Source organism: Vitis vinifera, chromosome 10 (assembly GCF_030704535.1).
Source record: "Vitis vinifera cultivar Pinot Noir 40024 chromosome 10, ASM3070453v1".
Classification (NCBI taxonomy): Eukaryota; Viridiplantae; Streptophyta; class Magnoliopsida; order Vitales; family Vitaceae; genus Vitis; species Vitis vinifera.
This window is the reverse complement of record NC_081814.1, coordinates 6831856-6850599: the sequence shown is the minus strand read 5'-3', so window position 1 is coordinate 6850599 and position 18744 is coordinate 6831856. Positions and strand designations below refer to the sequence as shown.

The 18744-nt window shown below is 33.5% G+C and overlaps 3 protein-coding genes across 3 annotated transcripts; all 3 read left to right on the top strand.

Moving 5' to 3' along the window:
* The first annotated feature begins 1029 nt into the window (after positions 1-1029).
* Positions 1030-2581, top strand: LOC100243529 (trans-resveratrol di-O-methyltransferase). The gene is made up of 2 exons (XM_002278091.4): positions 1030-1891; positions 2092-2581. The coding sequence occupies exons 1-2, from the start codon at positions 1130-1132 to the stop codon at positions 2392-2394; spliced, it is 1065 nt and encodes a 354-aa protein (XP_002278127.1). The 5' UTR covers positions 1030-1129; the 3' UTR covers positions 2395-2581.
* A 4277-nt stretch (positions 2582-6858) lies between these two features.
* Positions 6859-8107, top strand: OMT2.2 (O-methyltransferase). Its single transcript, NM_001281035.1, is given in 2 exon segments — positions 6859-7632; positions 7805-8107. Coding segments are annotated over 2 exon segments (1077 nt in total).
* Positions 8108-17070: 8963 nt separating this feature from the next.
* Positions 17071-18417, top strand: LOC100260643 (trans-resveratrol di-O-methyltransferase). Its single transcript, XM_002278172.5, has 2 exons — positions 17071-17867; positions 18040-18417. The coding sequence occupies exons 1-2, from the start codon at positions 17094-17096 to the stop codon at positions 18340-18342; spliced, it is 1077 nt and encodes a 358-aa protein (XP_002278208.3). The 5' UTR covers positions 17071-17093; the 3' UTR covers positions 18343-18417.
* Positions 18418-18744: the final 327 nt, after the last annotated feature.

Sequence of the window (18744 nt, the reverse complement as noted above, 5' to 3'; positions counted from 1 at the left end):
GAAATATTAGATTTGAGTGCTCCGACGGTCCCCCTCCTCTCATGATCAAGTTATCACTTAAGTTGGAAAGGGAAAAAGGGAAGCAAAAGAAGAAGATTCTAAATACCAGATAATAGTCATCCAGCGGGTCATTGTCCCATGGGATCATCCTTTTAAAGGGTGAAAACCATTAGCAGACGTTTGCCTCTAGACGTGCCTTTATGAAATTAGGCACGAGTAGAATTTTTGTCCATTCTATACAAATAAAGGATGAGAACCCAGATACATATTTGCCTTGAGAGGGGACGGATAAAGGGTAACACTTAACTTTGTCTCAATCACCCAATTAAAAAGGCACCAAGCTGAGAGGAATACTGACAAGCTTGGACTCTTGACAATACACAGGGTAACCCATCCTCTGCATCACACTCGAATAGCAAGGGGCGGATTCCAATTCCTTCACTCCCTTCAAATTCTTCTATCCATCTTCCCAAGGATTGAAAGAAGAGGTTAACACTACTATTACAACCCAAATATTATTCTCCGGAATTACTTTTGATACATGACCAATTTACTCTTGTCAAACCCCAATACAGACGTTGGCTGTTAATTTTATAGATACAAAGAGCATCACGGAATCCTCTGGTCGTCGAGACTTGTAAACATGACCTGAGACTCAAAACCACCTTGTCTTCCAATACACAGCACACAGAAAAGAAAAGGTGGTTTTTGAAAAGATCCATCCAGACTGTCCTTGTTCCATGTAAGTTGCTGGCTTTATTTGTTTTCTCTCATCCTAGTAAATCACCAATACGTATGCCTTAATCTTCTTCTCTTTGTCATCAATCAATTGTCCAATAATTTATTAATTTAAATATATTTTTTTTCACTTGACGTGGCAAAGGTTTTGTTATTTCTTTCCTGTTGTTTCTCTTGTGGGACAAGAGAAGATGGTACGTGGCATTCCTTCTTGGAGATTTAAATCAGAACTAGATAACCTTTGTCTATAATTTCAGCAAGTCAAGTCAAGTGGGCTGACGAGTACAATAAGATGGAGTCGTTTAATTAATCTTATCCTAAAAATCAGCTGTAGGGTAGCGAATTCATCTATATAAGCAGAAGCTGCTGGACGATAGAAAGCAACAGAAACATGGATCACATTAATGGCCAGGGAAGGAGTGAATTATTTGAAGCTCAATCTTTCATCTACAAGCATGTATTCAGCTTCATGGATTCCATGTCACTTAAATGTGCAGTTCAGCTAGGCATACCGGACGCAATCCACAACCATAACCAGCCAATTACTCTTCCTGAGTTGGCCTCCGCTATCCAAGTTCCCCCAGAGAAGACCAGCCGCTTGCACCAGCTCATGCGTTTACTGGTGCACTCTGGTTTTTTTGCCATGCAGAAAGTTGATGAAAATCAAGAAGGGTATGTTCTTACGCCCCCTTCTAGGCTCCTCGTTAAAGGTAACGCTACCAGCTTGGCACCGATTGTTCTAGGAATGCTAGATCCTGTTCTAGTGACCCCATGGCATTTCTTGGGGAGTTGGTTGCAAGGGAGCAGCCTCACTGCGTTTGAGGCTGCCCATGGGATGGACCTCTGGAACTATGGGAACCAAAATCCGGAATTTTTCAGTTTAATAGGTGAGATTATGGCAACTGATTCTCGAATGATGAGCTTAGCTATTAGAGAGTGCAAGGAAATCTTTGAGGGGCTGTCTTCATTAGTTGATGTGGGAGGCGGCACTGGGACAATGGCTAGGGGCATTTGTGAAGCGTTTCCTCACTTGAAATGCACAGTGTTAGACCTTCCACAAGTGGTTGCTAACTTACCAAAGAGTGAGAATTTGGACTATGTTGGAGGCGATATGTTTCAGTCCATCCCTTCTGCAGATGCCATTTTTATTAAGGTACGATTTCTTGATGAAGTGTAACATAAAATCTGTTAGCAATCACTGCCAAAACTCTATGTACATAGAAATGTTAGTTAAATTGTTCACTGGACCAAAACTTGAACTACCATTAGCCCTGCTTTTAACTACAATGTAGAAGTGAGTAGATACTTTTACTTTCAATTTTGTGATGGCGATGGTGACTGGTTAATTTGCAGAGTGTTCTGCATAATTGGGGCGACGAGGACTGTGTGAAGATTCTGAAAAGATGCAGAGAAGCGATTCCGAGCAGTGCTGAGGGAGGAAAAGTGATAATCATAGATTTGGTTCTGAGTAACAAGAAAGATGAACATGAGTTGGCCAAGACAAAGCTCTTCAATGACATGATGATGATGGTTTTGGTGGCTGGGAAAGAGAGGTGCGAGGAAGAATGGGAAAAGCTCTTCTTGGAAGCTGGTTTCAGCCACTACAAAATAACACCTAGATTTGGTGTACTGTCGCTTATTGAGGTCTATCCTTAGGCTAAAGATGATGTGGTTGATTGAGTTTGTTACTGGATTGCAATCCCAGGAGTACTGTATGATTACTGCTCTTATTTTTATTGCTTTTGAATTGGGCCTATTTTTCTTGTCATTGTACTTGAAATAAGTCAGTTTTGCTGCTCAAATAAGTTCCATTTTTACTATTTAATGGACTTATTATTGCATATTTTTGGGCTTTTTTTCCCCTTCTTTTCTGTATTTCCAAACAGGGGAATAGAATTATGCTATTCAAACATTTGTGGTATGCAAAACATTTCCAAAAGTTTTGCCTTTCTGGAGTTGTTACCATTACTGGAAAGGCCAAACTTAGATGATGAACACAACCCCCACTAAAATATGTTGCTGTGGTGGCCCTGGAAAAATGGTTTCTAGAGAAATAATCAGGTCATCAGCAGTACACAGGCAAGACTTCTAGAAATTAGGTAGCAGTCTTTAAGATTAGCATCCCCTGGGCTCTGCCTAAATCCTATCCAAAAGTTTGTGTGAATAGCTAAATAATATCAAAGACAAAGGGTGAGAGGGGTTTCCATTGAATTTGATCAAGGTCCCATAAAATTGGGACCAAGCCTTCTCCGGGTTCTTGTGTCAAATATTTTGAGTTTGGAACTGTTTTTTGAAAATATTTTTTCCTTGAAATTAAAAAATTGGTTTTGAGACTCAAGACATGTTTGATAATTTTTTTTTAAAATAAAAAGTAATCTTCAAAACAAAGTGTTTTCTTGAAACAAATTGTTTTCTTCACTTGCTTTCTAAGATTGTTTTAAAAAATAATTATACAAATACAAAAAATAAATTGAGAATATTTTAAGTTTTTAAACAAGTTTTTTTATGAAATTGTTTTTTGAAAATATTTTCATATAGACACATTTTTTCTGGGCATGGATCATTTGTTTGTCTGGATTATGAAAGATGAACTCAATGATTGGATACTGAAAGATGTATAATGAGTAAAGAGGAATGGTTGATTATATCGTCATCAAATCACTTAAGCTATCAGGGGATCTTATTTCTTTATTATTATTATTTTTCCAATAGATTGCTAAGTGCCATAGCTTTGGTATTGTTTCATAAGGCATGACCCATTGTGCATGTACGTACTGAATGAGTGGTGCAAGCAAGTCGTGGCATATGATTAATCAACTTAGAAAACATTTTTATCGGTTCTCTATGACCTCACTTGAATCATAACATTTAATAGCTTATGTACAGCAACGACCTAGGACTACTTATTTAAGAAACGTGCAAAAGAAAGAGAAGAATCAAAGACGTGTTGCGTTTGAATCTGGCCTAGACTCATTTGGTGGAAAAGACGTGTAGCTGGAACCTTGGTGAAGCAAAAACCAGGGCTGGCCGAAGCCTGAGGCACTGAGGGAATCAGGAGAGCCGGAGCATTCATTGGTGAAGCCTTCCATTGCGGTGGAGCGTGTTTAATGCTTCCAATTCTGTTAGAATTTTGCAGGACCAGCTGACAAGCGCGTCATCGAACCACTCCTAACAAGTTCAATCAAAGACTCTAGATTCTAATTGAAGTTTTTCAACACCGTCCCACTGCCCACTTGCTCACGGGTGGTGGCCCATGCGCTTGTAACGATGGTAAGAGAATTTGGCTTAATTATTTTAATAAAAAGAGCTACACCGTATGTAGTTGATAAAATAATTAAGAGCTCGTTTGATAATGATTCTAGGAAGCGCTTTTAATATTTCTAATACTTGAAAGTTTTTATCATTCAAGTGTTAAAAATGTTAGAAACGTTTACCAAAATCACTACAAAACGCACTTTAAATGTGATGTAGCCAAGTACATAAACAGCCTAGCTATATAGTTGTTCATCTACTTTGGTTTTCTGATTTTGATTGTCTACCTTATATTCTTTTTAGTTGCTTGATATCTCACACAGCAGTGGGAAGTTCAATGTTTGTCATTTTTGTTGATTATGCATAATGTGCATCTAACTTCTTGTTCATATTAATTGGACATACCCACATGCAGATGGATTTCATCATTGATTGGACCTACTCACAAAATTAGTCCCATGCCTTGATTTTTCACCTTCCCATTTGTCCTTTGTTTCATAAATTCTCTAGTTGGATTCATAATTACCTTTGTGTAATTCTCCTTTACTCAAAATACAAAGTTTTAATTTTTATTTTATTTTTAGAAAAAGGTCGAGTACCTCAGAATGATGGTATTAAAGCCTAAGGATCATGGCAAACATTGGCCAATAATACACTTTACGTAGAGGGAGGGGGAGGCTGCAAAAAACTGGAAAAGGCCATAGGAGAGGGAGGATGCCCTAAAAATTAAAACGTGGAATGAGCACATATTCACAAACATACATGAGAGAAAGAAGGCAAAAAAGCAAAAGAGGGATGGGAGGGTCCCCATCCCAGCACACATCTTCAAACGCTCTCAAATCATCATCATTACGATGCCACACCCCACTTGAGAATTCCTTCCTCTTCAAAAGCAGATGTGATGTTTGAAAACTGGGCGGGCGGCCATGTTTGGGAACACCCCTTTGGAAACTTGAGAAAAGAAAATGTTACACGGAAGATTGTTAATTAAAAAACCCACTAAAGTATATAGTTTTAAAATCATGGTATAAAGTCTAATAGCCCTGGAATGCCTGTAACATGCTACCACATTGTAATAATTAACTTCCAATTATAATCTAAATAAAGTTGATGGAAAGTTCAGTTTGTCTGTCACACATGATGGATATGCATCATGATGGGCATATATCATGATTGTCTGTCACACATGCCTTTAGGCTTTAAGTTATAAAGAAAAAAAAAAGTTTTTTTTTTCATTTTTTTCATTTTTTTCCAAAGAATTTTGATTAATCAAAATACCGGGTAAAAATGGAAAAAAATTGCTTGTTCTAGAAACAGAAAAAAATTGCTTATTCTAGAAAAAGAAAAAATATCATAAAATAATATAAGATAGTATTAAGCATTTACTTTTATTAATTTTAACTAAAATTTATCTTCATTGATTTTAACTCATCTTTATTTTCATTAATTTTAAGTAATAAATTTATTTATATTTAAATTATTATAATATATAAGATATTTATTATAAAAAATGAGTCATGAATGTAGAATTATAATTTTAAAATATATTTTCGCTTATGTGGGCAAGTGAAACAAAAAGAATTTGAAATTAAGAATAAGTTAACTATTTTAATTTAATACTTAAAATTGAAAATAACTTTAAGTGGGTATTCGGCAAACCAACTTAATAATTAAAGTGACTTAATTACTTAATTTAAGTTATTAAGTAAATTAAATATGTGTGGTAAAATAAATTAATGGTACGAGTTAAAGTTAAAATTAACTTTAAGTAATAAGTAAAAATAATTAATTTATTTTTAAGTTCATATTTTTATTTTGTCCTTCTATCCTCATTTGTCCTAATTATTTTCACAATCTCTTGTACTACCTCACAACTTTTATTATTACTCGACTTTCTTTGTCTTAACTATAATTTATGAGTATATATATATATATATATATTAATTTGATGATTTACAATAAATGTTAAGTTAATTTTATTAAATAGTCTTAATACTTGATGTAATAATTAAGTAATAAATTTTAAGTTAATAAGTTACGTATAATTTAACTTAAAACCAATTTAAATTATTAAGTAATAAGCATTAAGTTTTAAATATATTTATATGGAAATAATTATTTTAAAAAATAATTTTGGATGCATAAAACAAAATAAATATAAGTACTAAAATAATGATTATATTTTTACCTTGATTCATGATACCAATAACACTTTTGAAATGAGACTGAGTCACCTTATGAATTGTATTGTCAAGGTTTTAAACTTACTACTTTCAAATGATAGATGAGTCACTTGTATATTATATATTGTTAAAAAATAAAACAACAAAAGGACATAAGAACGAGAGTGTGATTGAGACCTTAACTTATAAAAGTTGTACATCTCTTAGTTTTCTCATTAAAGACTATATGAGAGTTATATTCGTTATTCACAACTATTATGTACAAATTAATGGGTAATGATAAGTTATGAATTTGAATGCATCTATATAATGATATAGTTTACATTTTTTCATTTTCCTCAATTACTCGTAAACATAATGTACAAATTAAATTTCATAATGGGGTTACAAAAGTTGTAACACTATATTTATATAAATTAAATTTTCTAACTCCCTATTTATAATTGAGTCTTCCATACATAAGACTTTTGGATGTCTAATTAATTGATTCACCTAGTACTCTTAAATAATATTTACACAAATATAATTATATATGATTGAGACATTATTAGAAAAAAGTTAACACTTCCATCGGTCTAGCCATTTCCAATGATTGATTGTTCGTCATCAATCAATCATCCTGTATATAAAAAACACAGGCCAGGAGTGTTTTATGATTAGAGGAGGAAGGTTAAGTGCATTATCCATGGATCTTATTCATGGAGAGGGAGCAGGTGAGTTGTTTCAAGCTCAATCTCATATGTATAAACATATTTGTAGCTTCATGAATTCCATGGCACTTAAATGTGCAGTTCAGCTAGGCATTCCTGACATAATCCACAACCATGCCCACCCCACGACTCTTCCCCAGTTGGTCTCCGCGCTTCATATCCCCCCCACAAAAGCCAGTTGTGTGCACCGGCTCATGCGTTTGCTGGTGCATTCTGGCTTCTTTGCTATAGCAAAAGTTCATGAACATGAGGAAGAAGAAGGCTATATTCTCACACCTTCTTCTAGGCTCCTCTTCAAAGACAACCCAACTTCCAACTTATCACCCTTCGTTTTGACCGTGCTTCATCCAGCATTGGTAACTCCTTGGCATTTCTTTGGAGACTGGTTGAGAGGGGATGACCTGACAGCCTTTGAGACCGCACATGGGGTGAGCTTTTGGGACCATGGGAGCCATAACCCTGAAATTTTCAATCTTTTCAATGAAGGAATGGCCAGTGACTCTCAAATGATGAGTGTGGTTAATTTTAGAGAGTTGAAGCCAGTTTTTGAGGGGTTGAGTTCATTGGTAGATCTGGGAGGTGGGACAGGTCTTCTTGCCAGGATCATTTCGGAGGCCTTCCCTCAATTGAAATGCACAGTTTTTGACCTTCCCCACGTTGTTGCTAACTTACCAGAGAGTAGGAACTTGGAGTATGTTGGAGGTGATATGTTTCAGTCCGTCCCTTCTGCCGATGCCATTCTACTTAAGGTATTCATTTCTCCCCTTAAGTGTTGATTTGTTTTTGTCTTTGATCAAATTGTTCGACCTGTTAATTTCTTTTACTTTTCAGATTTGCCATTTAAAATTTCTACATGTTTTTTTTGTTCTTTATTATGCTTTCTGATTTCTGGTGGGAAAAAAAAAAATGAATGATTGACAGTGTGTCCTGCATGATTGGAGTGATGAAGATTGCCTGAAGATACTGAAGAAATGCAGAGAAGCAATTCGAAGCGAAGAAGAGGGAGGAAAGGTTATCATCATAGACGTAGTGATAAATGAAAAGAAAGATGAAGATGACATAACAGAAACAAAGCTACTGATGGACATGATGATGATGACACTGGTAAATGGAAGAGAAAGAAATGAGAAAGAGTGGGAAAGGCTCTTCTTGGAGGCTGGTTTCAGGCACTATAAGATAACCCCCATATTTGGTCTAAGGTCCCTTATTGAGGTGTTTCCTTAGTCGGAGTTAATTGTACATGTAATACAAGCTTGATGATAGTGTGGAATAAATCATGTGTCCCAAGCTTGGATGTGAGTTTGACGCCCCCCTATGACTTCTGTCCTGCCATTAGTCTTTCACAGTTCCTACTAGATAATACCATTTGTTTGTATTCCAAATGAAGTTGGGATTTCTTGAGGACTACCCCTGAATGGTGAGCTCTACTATTGTGTTCATTTTGGAATGGGTTTTAACAGTATATTTGAGCCATTCTCTCCTCATAATGCTTTTTGCAGCGGATAGCCAGACACAGATAAATATTTATTTATTAAAAAATTTAATTTACTTAAATACTTAAATGCAATGTTTTCAGAATCGGATCGATTATTGAACCGAAAAAGTTATCAGTTCACGGTTCATTGATCTGATCGACGGTTGACCCGCGATCAAACCAATGATGTCATAAATATATAATTTATAAATTATTAAAATTTAAAATAATTATAAAAATAAAATAATAATTTATATATTATTTAAAAATTAAAATTTTATTTAAAATTCATTAAATCATTCTCATAATAGTCATGATTCTTCTTTACTCATAGAAGAAAAACTCACATGCCTATTTAAAAAGAAAAAAAAAGGCAAAAACATGGAATGTGAGTTTTTAATTTTTTTAATTATTTATTTGTTAAAAAAAAAAGAATATTTAGAAATTCTTAAATTTATTCTAATAAACTAAAATTTTATTTTTATTTAATTTTTAATAAATGCTCATTGCCAAATGGGTCCTTGGGTAAAAGAGGAAAGGGCAAAGCCTCTCCACTCTCCACTGCTCTCTCGTCTTCTTCCTCCTCCCCATTTCTTCTTCCTTCTTCTTCCTTGGCTTCTTATTTCTTTCCCAATCAAAATACCGGGTAAAAATGGAAAAAATTGATTGTTCTAGAAACAAAAAAAAAATTGCTTATTCTAGAAAAAAAAAACTATCATAAAATAATATAAGATAGTATTAAGCATTTACTCTTATTAATTTTAACTAAAATTTACCATCATTGATTTTAACTCATCTTTATTTCCATTAATTTTAAGTAATAAATTTATTTATATTTAAATGATTATAATATATAAAATATTTATAATAAAAAATGAGTCATGAATGTAGAATTATAATTTTAAAATATAATTTCTCTTATGTGGGCAAGTGAAACAAAAAGGATTTGAAATTAAGAATAAATTAACTATTTTGATTTAATACTTAAAATTAAAAATAACTTTAAGTGGGTATTCAGCAAACCAACTTAATAATAAAAGTGACTTAATTATTTAATTTAAGTCATTAAGTAAATTAAATATGTTTGGTAAAATAACTTAATGGTATGTGTGGACCCTGCATTTCGCTCGACGCGTTCCTACTCGATGGCAAAACTCATTTTTTTTTATTTGTTTGGTGAAAATTTCATTTTTAGAAAAAGACTTGGAGTCGCCACTTATTTTTGTTTTATTTTTTTAAGGGAAAACAAAATAAGAAAGAAATCCTTAAGTGTAACTCCTTGTTTGGAAAAGACAAGCCTATGAAAAACCGAGTCTAGGTTCGGGGGTCAGGTTACCTATTGAGAAGGTACGGTGAAAGACCATAGCACCCCTCTAAATCCCTAAAAACGGGTCTCTACTAATTAGATGAAGCAAACATGACAATTGGTAAGGAAATCAATAGATACCAAAGTGATCACAAATCAGAAGCAACTCTTGATAATGAATAAATGAACAAAGTGAGAGCGAGAGCATACCTTGGTAACAGGTAATAAAACACTATCATGAAACAGAGTTAGTGTGCAATAACAAATACAAAATATATCGCATGCATGTTAAATGTCAAAACAAAAATCAAACAATATTCATTAGGCATAGCAATCCCCACCAAAGCCCAATTTATTTTGCATACATTGATCTCACAAATTTCATTATTTTGGAATTATGAAAAATTCATTTTTACTTATGAAAAATCAAAAGAAACAGAAGATTATTTGAAAATCGGAGTGGAATTAAAACTGTTCGAGAGAAAACTGGATTTTAGAAATTTATTTGGAAATTGGAGTCTCGAAAATTATTTGAAAATTGAAGTCTTGGGAATTGGAATTAAATTTAAAAATTAGAATTTTGGAAATTAAATTTGAAAAGAATTGGAATTTTTAAAATTATCTGAGAATTTGAGTTTTGAAAATTAAATTTAAGAATTGGAATTTCGAAAATTAAATTTGAAAGAAATTAGAATTTTGAAAATTATTTGAGAATTAGAGTTTTGAAAATTAAATTTAAGAATTAGAATTTTGGAAATTAAATTTAAAAATTGGAATTATGGAAATTAAACTTAAGAATTGGAATTTTGAAAATTAAATTTAAGAATTGGAATTTTGAAAGAATTATTTAAAGATAGAATTTTAAAAATAAATAATTAAATAAATAAAATAATAATAATAACGAAAATAATAATGATTAAATAAATAAATGTGAAAATTGGGATTTTGAAGATTGGAAATTAAATTTGGAAATTGGAATTTCAAATAATTATTTAGTGATGGAATTTTAAAAATAAGTAGGTAAATAATAATGATGAAAGTAATAATGATTAAATAAATAAATGTGAAGATTGGAATATTGAAAATTTAAAATTGAAAATTAAATTTGGAAATCGGAATTCTAAAGAATTATTTAAAGATGAAATTTTGAAAATAAATACATAAATAAAATAATAATGATTAAATAAATAAATGTGAAGATTATAATTTTGAAAATTAGAAATTAAATTTGAAAATTGGAAAATAGGAATTTCGGAAATTAGGAATTAAATTTGGAAATCGAAATTTTGAAGAATTATTTAAAGATGAAGTTTTAAAAATAAATAAATAAATAAATAAATAAATAAAAATAATAATAATCATAATTGTTAGGAATTTTAGGCTAATCCAACCTATGGTAATCACCCTAGAGGGGGGGTGAATAGGGTGATGGTCTCTTTTCGCAAATTTAAACAAGTGAATGTAAGAGACAATTATATGCAAGTATATAATAAGCAATATATAGACAATTGCATATAAATTAAAGAGTAGGGAAGAGAGAATGCAAACACAAGAGTTTATAGTGGTTCGGCGCAACCCGACCTACATCCGCTCTCCTCTAGCTTCAATCCCGAGCTTGAGGTTCCACTAATTCAAGGCTTCCAAACCAAGCTTTCAAGCAATACAATTGGATTATGGTTCCAATTCTCCCTCTTGGACTTTTGGCTCCAAGCACCCTTTACACTTCTCAAGAAATATCCCTCTCTTTAACAACTTCCTCTCAAGGACTTACAAATAAAAGATCTTACAAAAATCCTAGTACAAGAACTTTAAACTCAATTGATACAAGAAAACTAGGATTGAAAGGTGCACTAAAGATATGCAAGTTTTGAAATAATGGTGCACTAAAAAATACTCTTCCAATGCTCAAATATAATCATGTAAGATTTGGGAACGTTAAGCTTTTTAAACAATGAAGATTAAAGTCTTTTTATAGGAGAGAAAAACCAAACTAGCCGTTTGGGGGTTCGACCGGTTGGCTAGTCGTTAGCATTAAATGCTTGACAGGTAACCATTGGCCTCAATCGGACCTTGATCAGGAAGAGAATCACCTCGACCGAGAAGAGAAGGCCACTAGGAGAGAGAAAAAAATTTTGACCTCCCTCGACCGGTACTTGACCGGACGAGCACAACCGGTCGACCGGTTCCTAAACCGATTGAACCGGCTGAACCATTTTTTGGCTCAACACCCAATCTTTTTCAACTTAAAACCTTTTAAAACAAGTTTGAAAAATATTTAACACAAAGTTTTAGTTGAAAACATGAAATCATTCAATTCTTAAGATATTTAAAACAATATTACTCTTAAATGATTTTGGTGCATAAGTAAAGAATGAAATGTATGAAAGTCCTAATGCACCAACAACCTTACAAAGAAATCTTATGAAGCTTAGGTCTTGAAAAACTCTTATCTTTGAGGTGGTCTTCTTTTTCATGATTTCTCCTTAGCTTGATTTGTTTTTGTGATTGCCACTTTGGAAATCGTCTTGCCTAATCACACTTGAAATATGATCATTAGTTATAAACCTTGTTTTGTTATTATCAAAATCAAGATTAACCAAATCTTGGTTTCATAATAATGAAAATAATAATGATTAAATAAATAAATGTGAAAATTAGAATTTTTTAAGTTGGAAATTAAATTCGAAAATTGAAAATTCGGAATTTTGGAAATTGGAAATTAAATTTGAAAATCGGAATTTTGAAGAATTATTTAAAGATGGAATTTTAAAAAGAAAGAAATAAATAAAAATAATAATAATCATAATGAAATAATAATGATTAAATAAATAAATGTGAAAAATTAGAATTTTTGAACTTGAAAATTAAATTCGGAAATTGGAAAATCGGAATTTTGGAAATTGGGAATTAAATTTGGAAATCGAAAATTTGAGGAATTATTTAAAGGTGGAAAATTTAAAAATAAATAAAAATAATAATAACAAAAATAATAATGATTAAATAAATAAATATGAAAATTGAAATTTTGGGATTTGGAAGTCAGAATTTTGAAAAATTATTTAAAGATAAAATTTTAAAAATAAATAAATAAAATAATAATGAAAAAAATAATAATGATCAAACAAATAAATGTGAAAATTGGAATTTTGGAATTTGAAAATCAGAATTTTGAAGAATTATTTAAAGATGGAACTTTAAAATAAATAAATAAAATAATAACAAAAATAATAATAATTAAATAAATAAATGTGAAAGTTGGAATTTTGGAAATTGGAAATTAAATTTGGAAATCAAAATTTTGAAGAATTATTTAAAATTTGAAAGTCGGAATTTCGAAAAATTATTTGAAAACGGAAATTTGAAAATTAAATTTAAGAAAGGGAATTTTGAAGGATTATTTGAGAATGAAATTCTTGAAAATTTGATTTGAAAGGAATTGAAGTTTCGAAAATTTATTTGAATGTGACCTTTTAAAAATTAAATTTGGAATTGTGGAATTTTTGGAAAATTAAATTTTAAAATTTTGAACCTTGAAAGGTTAAATTTAAAATTAGAATTTTAGAAAATTATTCCAAGAATTAGAATTTTTGAAGAATTAAATTTAAAAGTTAGAGTTTTGGAAAATTGAATTTCGAGAATTAAAGAGTTGTAAACTAAATTTAAAATCAGATTTTAGAAGATTATTTCGAAAATGGTATTTTTAAAGAAATAAATAAATTTTGAGCTTTGGAAATTTAGGAGGTTTTAAGGAGTTATTTGAGAATAAAAAAAAAAGAGTAAATAAAATAAATAAGTAAGTAAATTTTTAACCTTAGCAAAGGATAAAAGCAAGATGAAGGGATAATGCTACTATACGTGGCATTGGATGGTGGCCAAATTACCACCGTCGGCGAGGGTGGCCGAAAGAGCACCGTCCATGCCATGACAACAAAGGAATAACACTGTATTACTTGAGGACTCGGTGAAATCTTAATAAAAATGCCTAAGAAAACCACTCAGACAAACACCGAAATGAACCTAGTTCCCAAACCCCAGCTCAGTTTTCAGTTCTGACCCTGAAAACAACAATATCCACAACAGAAAATGCCTCAAATCTCTCCACCCAGGTCAAATCCCCCACCAAAAAAAAAAAACGCTTAAAGCAAGAAACCCCTGACCCTTCTTTGTAACTTCAAATCCAACACATTCAACCAAAGAACAAAAGAACAATGTCCTCAAGCCCACGTCTTGCCAATACTTTCAAATCTCCCAAACAACAAGCCTAAGTTATCAGTAGCACACAATAGAACCAAATCAATACAAAATAAATAAATAAATAAATAATAAAAGCAACATAATTGAAATAATACACAGACCATTTCTGATGGAGGCATGGTATCGCACTGGTTCGGGCATGTAGCCGCCTAAATAACGATCCTTATGCACTATAACTTTTCCGGAAAATGATGCCTTGTTTTGAGAAATTTTCTCAGAAAACAAACACAAACACCCTTCTCTCTTTCTCTCACTCTCTTCCCCCATTTTTTTTAGTTAGAAAATCCTTTGATGAATTATATTCAACTTATGGCAGGTGTCATACCCTCGAAAATCACCCTAAAATTTTCACCTGGTGCGCGGTGCTAAGGACCCTTCCTTAGCCAACCTTCTCTCTCAGCCTTCTCAAAACGCACACAAACAATAGCAAACCAAAGGAAACAGGGACACAACGAGGTTACAGGAAATCCTTCCCAACTTGTATTAATCTCAACTACAAAATACAAAATTGCTTCCCCGAGTCAGAGAGCAATGCTTACATCCCAAGCATTTAGAGACTACATTCCTCTTTCTCTCTCTCTCTCATCTCAAGGTTGCAGGAGCCCTTTTAAAAGACTCACCCTGCAGTTTTTTCCCCTAGTGATTATGCAACCGCCCAAAACCGCTCTGAACCGCTTGCACAACCACCCACTACCCAGATGGTGGTCTGCTGAGAAACCACCCACTTGCATCAACAGTGCCTCAGCCCACTACCAGTCTAGGTAGCTGACTGACTTGATCACTAGCTGTCCCAGCTAGTGCTCTGACTAGCTGCCATCTCCTCGAGCCTGCCTCATTAAGTTGCCGGAGAGCCCTCCCCTAACAAGCTGCCTCATTCTCCTCAAGATGCCTCTTATGACCGGGTGCCCACCAACGCGTCTCTGATCAAGGCTCTTGGAACCAAGCAGCATGCACCACTAGCTGACCAGGTTGCATCAGTGTGCCTCTCCCACACTGATGCGTGAGCCCAAGCCATGTTGAGGTGCCCATGGCCTGGGCCTGTTGCTCCCACTCGTCAGGTTCAGCTTCAACGAGCCATGGCATTGCGCCATTACACCAGGACGAAAATTCTCACTCATTCCACCCGGATATCTCACATCCGGAATTTTGTCCGACCGACGTTCCACCTTCTCCGGATATCTCACATCCGGATCCTTTGGGTAACGCTTATCAAAAGAACATACGTGGCCAACGATTCAGATTCCCCGGATAGCTTGGCTCGTCAAATACTCGTGATTCGCCGAATCCATTTCCGCCCACACTTAGCTCTTGGGGTTTGAACCACCAAACCTCTAGGCTTTCCTTGCTTTCCGCCTAGGCTCTCATGAGTGCAAGGCCTACCCATGAGGCCTATTTCTCTGGGTCTGAATCAAGTGGCTAAGGGGCTGACAGCAGGCGATTAGCTGCCCGCAAAGAGAACGCGGATAATCAGAAACCAATAGCTGATCGGAGTTCCACAGCTTCAAAGAAAGACAACCAAGTTCTCAGCGCTCATTTTCGGGAAAATCCAGGCTTGACGGGTAAAACACCCCAAGAAAAATGAAAAAAAAAAAAAGAAAAAAAAAAAGCAAACGGTGAGAGTGAGCAATGTGGAAGATCTGTTGGAGAAAAAACAAAAAAATGAAGAGAATCAATTTTTTTTTTTTTTCAGAACCTCTCCCCTCTCTCTACAACTGTGTTTTTTTTTTCTTTTTCTCCCTACTTCCCTAGCTCACTGCCTACCTCTCTCAAGCAATATTTCTTTTCTGTTTGCCCAAACATCACATCTCCTGTCGTTCCCCCTTCTTCCCGTCCCATCTACCGCAAAAACAACCCATCCATTAGTTGTTTTTCTCTCAAGCCGTCCTGTTTTTTTTTTTTTTTTGCTGCCACCACCGGCTCGTCCTCGGGTTGATAAAGAAGCTAAAAATAAAAATAAAAATGAATAAAAAAAAGGAAAATTCCCGATGATTTAAAGTTAAAAATAACTTTAAGTAATAAACTAATTAATTTATTTTTAAATTTATATTTTCATTTTATCTATATATTCTCATTTGTCCTAATTATTTTCACAATCTCTTTTACTAACTCACAACTTTTATTATTATTCGACCTCTTTTGCTTTAACTATAATTTATGAGTATATATATATATATATCCTCATTTATCCTAATTATTTTCACAATCTCTTATACTACCCCACAACTTTTATTATTATTCGATCTCCTTTGTGTGTCTATATATATATATATATATATATATATATATATATATATATTAATTTGATGATTTACAATAAATTTTAAGTTAATAAGTTAAGTATAATTTAACTTAAAACCAATTTAAGTTATTAAGTAATAAGTATTAAGTTTTAAATATATTTATGTGAAAATAATTATTTTAAAAAATAATTTTGGATGCATAAAACAAAATAAATATAAGTACTAAAATAATGATCATATTCTTGATCCATGATACCAATAACACTTTTGAAGTGAGATTGAGTTACCTTGTCAATTGTATTGTCAAGGTTTTTAACTCACTACTTTCATATGGTAGATAAGACACTTGTGTGGTGTCTATTGTTAAAAAATAAAATAACAAAAGGACATAAGTATGAGAGTGTGGCTTGGGACCTTAACTTATAAAAGTTGTACATTTCTTAGTCTTTTCATCAAAGACTATATGAGAGTTATACTTGTTATTTACAACCATTATGTACAAATTAATGAGTAATGGTGGGTTATGAATGTGAATGCATCTATATAATGATATAGTTTATATTTTTCCATTTTTCTCAATTACTCGTAAACATAATGTACAAATTAAATTTCATAATGATGGAGTTACAAAAGTTGTAACACCACATTCATATAAATTAAATTTTCTAATTCCCCATTTATATTTGAGTCTTTCATACATAAGACTCTTAGATGTCCAATCAATTTATTTACCTATCTATCAATTGGTACTCTTAAATAATATTTACACAAATATAATTATATATGACCATACAGTATTGGAAAAAAAGTTCACTCTTCCATCAGTCCAGCTATTTCCAATGATTGATTGTTCGTCATCAATCAATCATCCCGTATATAAAAAACACAGGCCAGGAGTGTTTTATGATTAGAGGAGGAAGGTTAAGTGCATTATCCATGGATCTTATTCATGGAGAGGGAGCAGGTGAGTTGTTTCAAGCTCAATCTCATATGTATAAACATATCTGTAGCTTCATGAATTCCATGGCACTTAGATGTGCAGTTCAGCTAGGCATTCCTGACATAATCCACAACCATGCCCACCCCACGACTCTTCCCCAGTTGGTCTCCGCGCTTCATATCCCCCCCACAAAAGCCAGTTGTGTGCACCGGCTCATGCGTTTGCTGGTGCATTCTGGCTTCTTTGCTATGGCAAAAGTTCATGAACATGAGGAAGAAGAAGGCTATATTCTCACACCTTCTTCTAGGCTCCTCCTCAAAGACAACCCAACTTCCAACTTATCACCCCTCGTTTTGACCATGCTTCATCCAGTATTGGTAACTCCTTGGCATTTCTTTGGAGACTGGTTGAGAGGGGATGACTTGACAGCCTTTGAGACCGCACATGGGGTGAGCTTTTGGGACCATGGGAGCCATAACCCTGAAATTTTCAATCTTTTCAATGAAGGAATGGCCAGTGACTCTCAAATGATGAGTGTGGTTAATTTTAGAGAGTTGAAGCCAGTTTTTGAGGGGTTGAGTTCATTGGTAGATCTGGGAGGTGGGACAGGTCTTCTTGCCAGGATCATTTCGGAGGCCTTCCCTCAATTGAAATGCACAGTGTTTGACCTTCCCCACGTTGTTGCTAACTTACCAGAGAGTAGGAACTTGGAGTATGTTGGAGGTGATATGTTTCAGTCCGTCCCTTCTGCCGATGCCATTCTACTTAAGGTATTCATTTCTCCCCTTAAGTGTTGATTTGTTTTTGTCTTTGATCAAATTGTTCGACCTGTTAATTTCTTTTACTTTTCAGATTTGCCATTTAAAATTTCTACATGTTTTTTTTTGTTCTTTATTATGCTTTCTGATTTCTGGTGGGAAAAAAAAAATGAATGATTGACAGTGTGTCCTGCATGATTGGAGTGATGAAGATTGCCTGAAGATACTGAAGAAATGCAGAGAAGCAATTCGAAGCGAAGAAGAGGGAGGAAAGGTTATCATCATAGACGTAGTGATAAATGAAAAGAAAGATGAAGATGACATAACAGAAACAAAGCTGCTGATGGACATGATGATGATGACACTGGTAAATGGAAGAGAAAGAAATGAGAAAGAGTGGGAAAAGCTCTTCTTGGAGGCTGGTTTCAGGCACCATAAGATAAGCCCCATATTTGGTCTAAGGTCCCTTATTGAGGTGTTTCCTTAGATGGAGTTAATTGTATATGTAATACAAGCTTGATAATAGTGTGGAATAAATTATGTGTCCCAAGCTTGGATGTGAGTTTGACTCCCCCCTGCCATTAGTCTTTCATAGTTCCTACTATATAATACCATTTGTTTGTGTAACACAAGTTAGGTATAAAGTTAGGTATAGAGTTCCCATATAGATAGGGAAAAATCAGTTAGGGGAAAAAGTCATGATGAACCGATTGTTATGAAGTTTAGACAAAACATCTTAGATTAAATGTTAAATTAGATTAGGATAAAAATTTTATTTAATCAAGTTAGGTATAAAGTTCTCATATCAGATAAGAGAAAAAGTCATGTGAACAATATGTAATACAAGCTTGATAATAGTGTGGAATAAATTGTGTGTCCCAAACTTGGA

Bases quoted from the DNA above. Each gene is read 5' to 3' on its own strand.
- LOC100243529 (XM_002278091.4), top strand. From the start codon at position 1,130: ATGGATCACATTAATGGCCAGGGAAGGAGTGAATTATTTGAAGCTCAA. The intron at 1,892-2,091 runs GTACGATTTCTT...GTTAATTTGCAG, and splicing joins CAGATGCCATTTTTATTAAG to AGTGTTCTGCATAATTGGGG.
- LOC100260643 (XM_002278172.5), top strand. From the start codon at position 17,094: ATGGATCTTATTCATGGAGAGGGAGCAGGTGAGTTGTTTCAAGCTCAA. The intron at 17,868-18,039 runs GTATTCATTTCT...AATGATTGACAG, and splicing joins CCGATGCCATTCTACTTAAG to TGTGTCCTGCATGATTGGAG.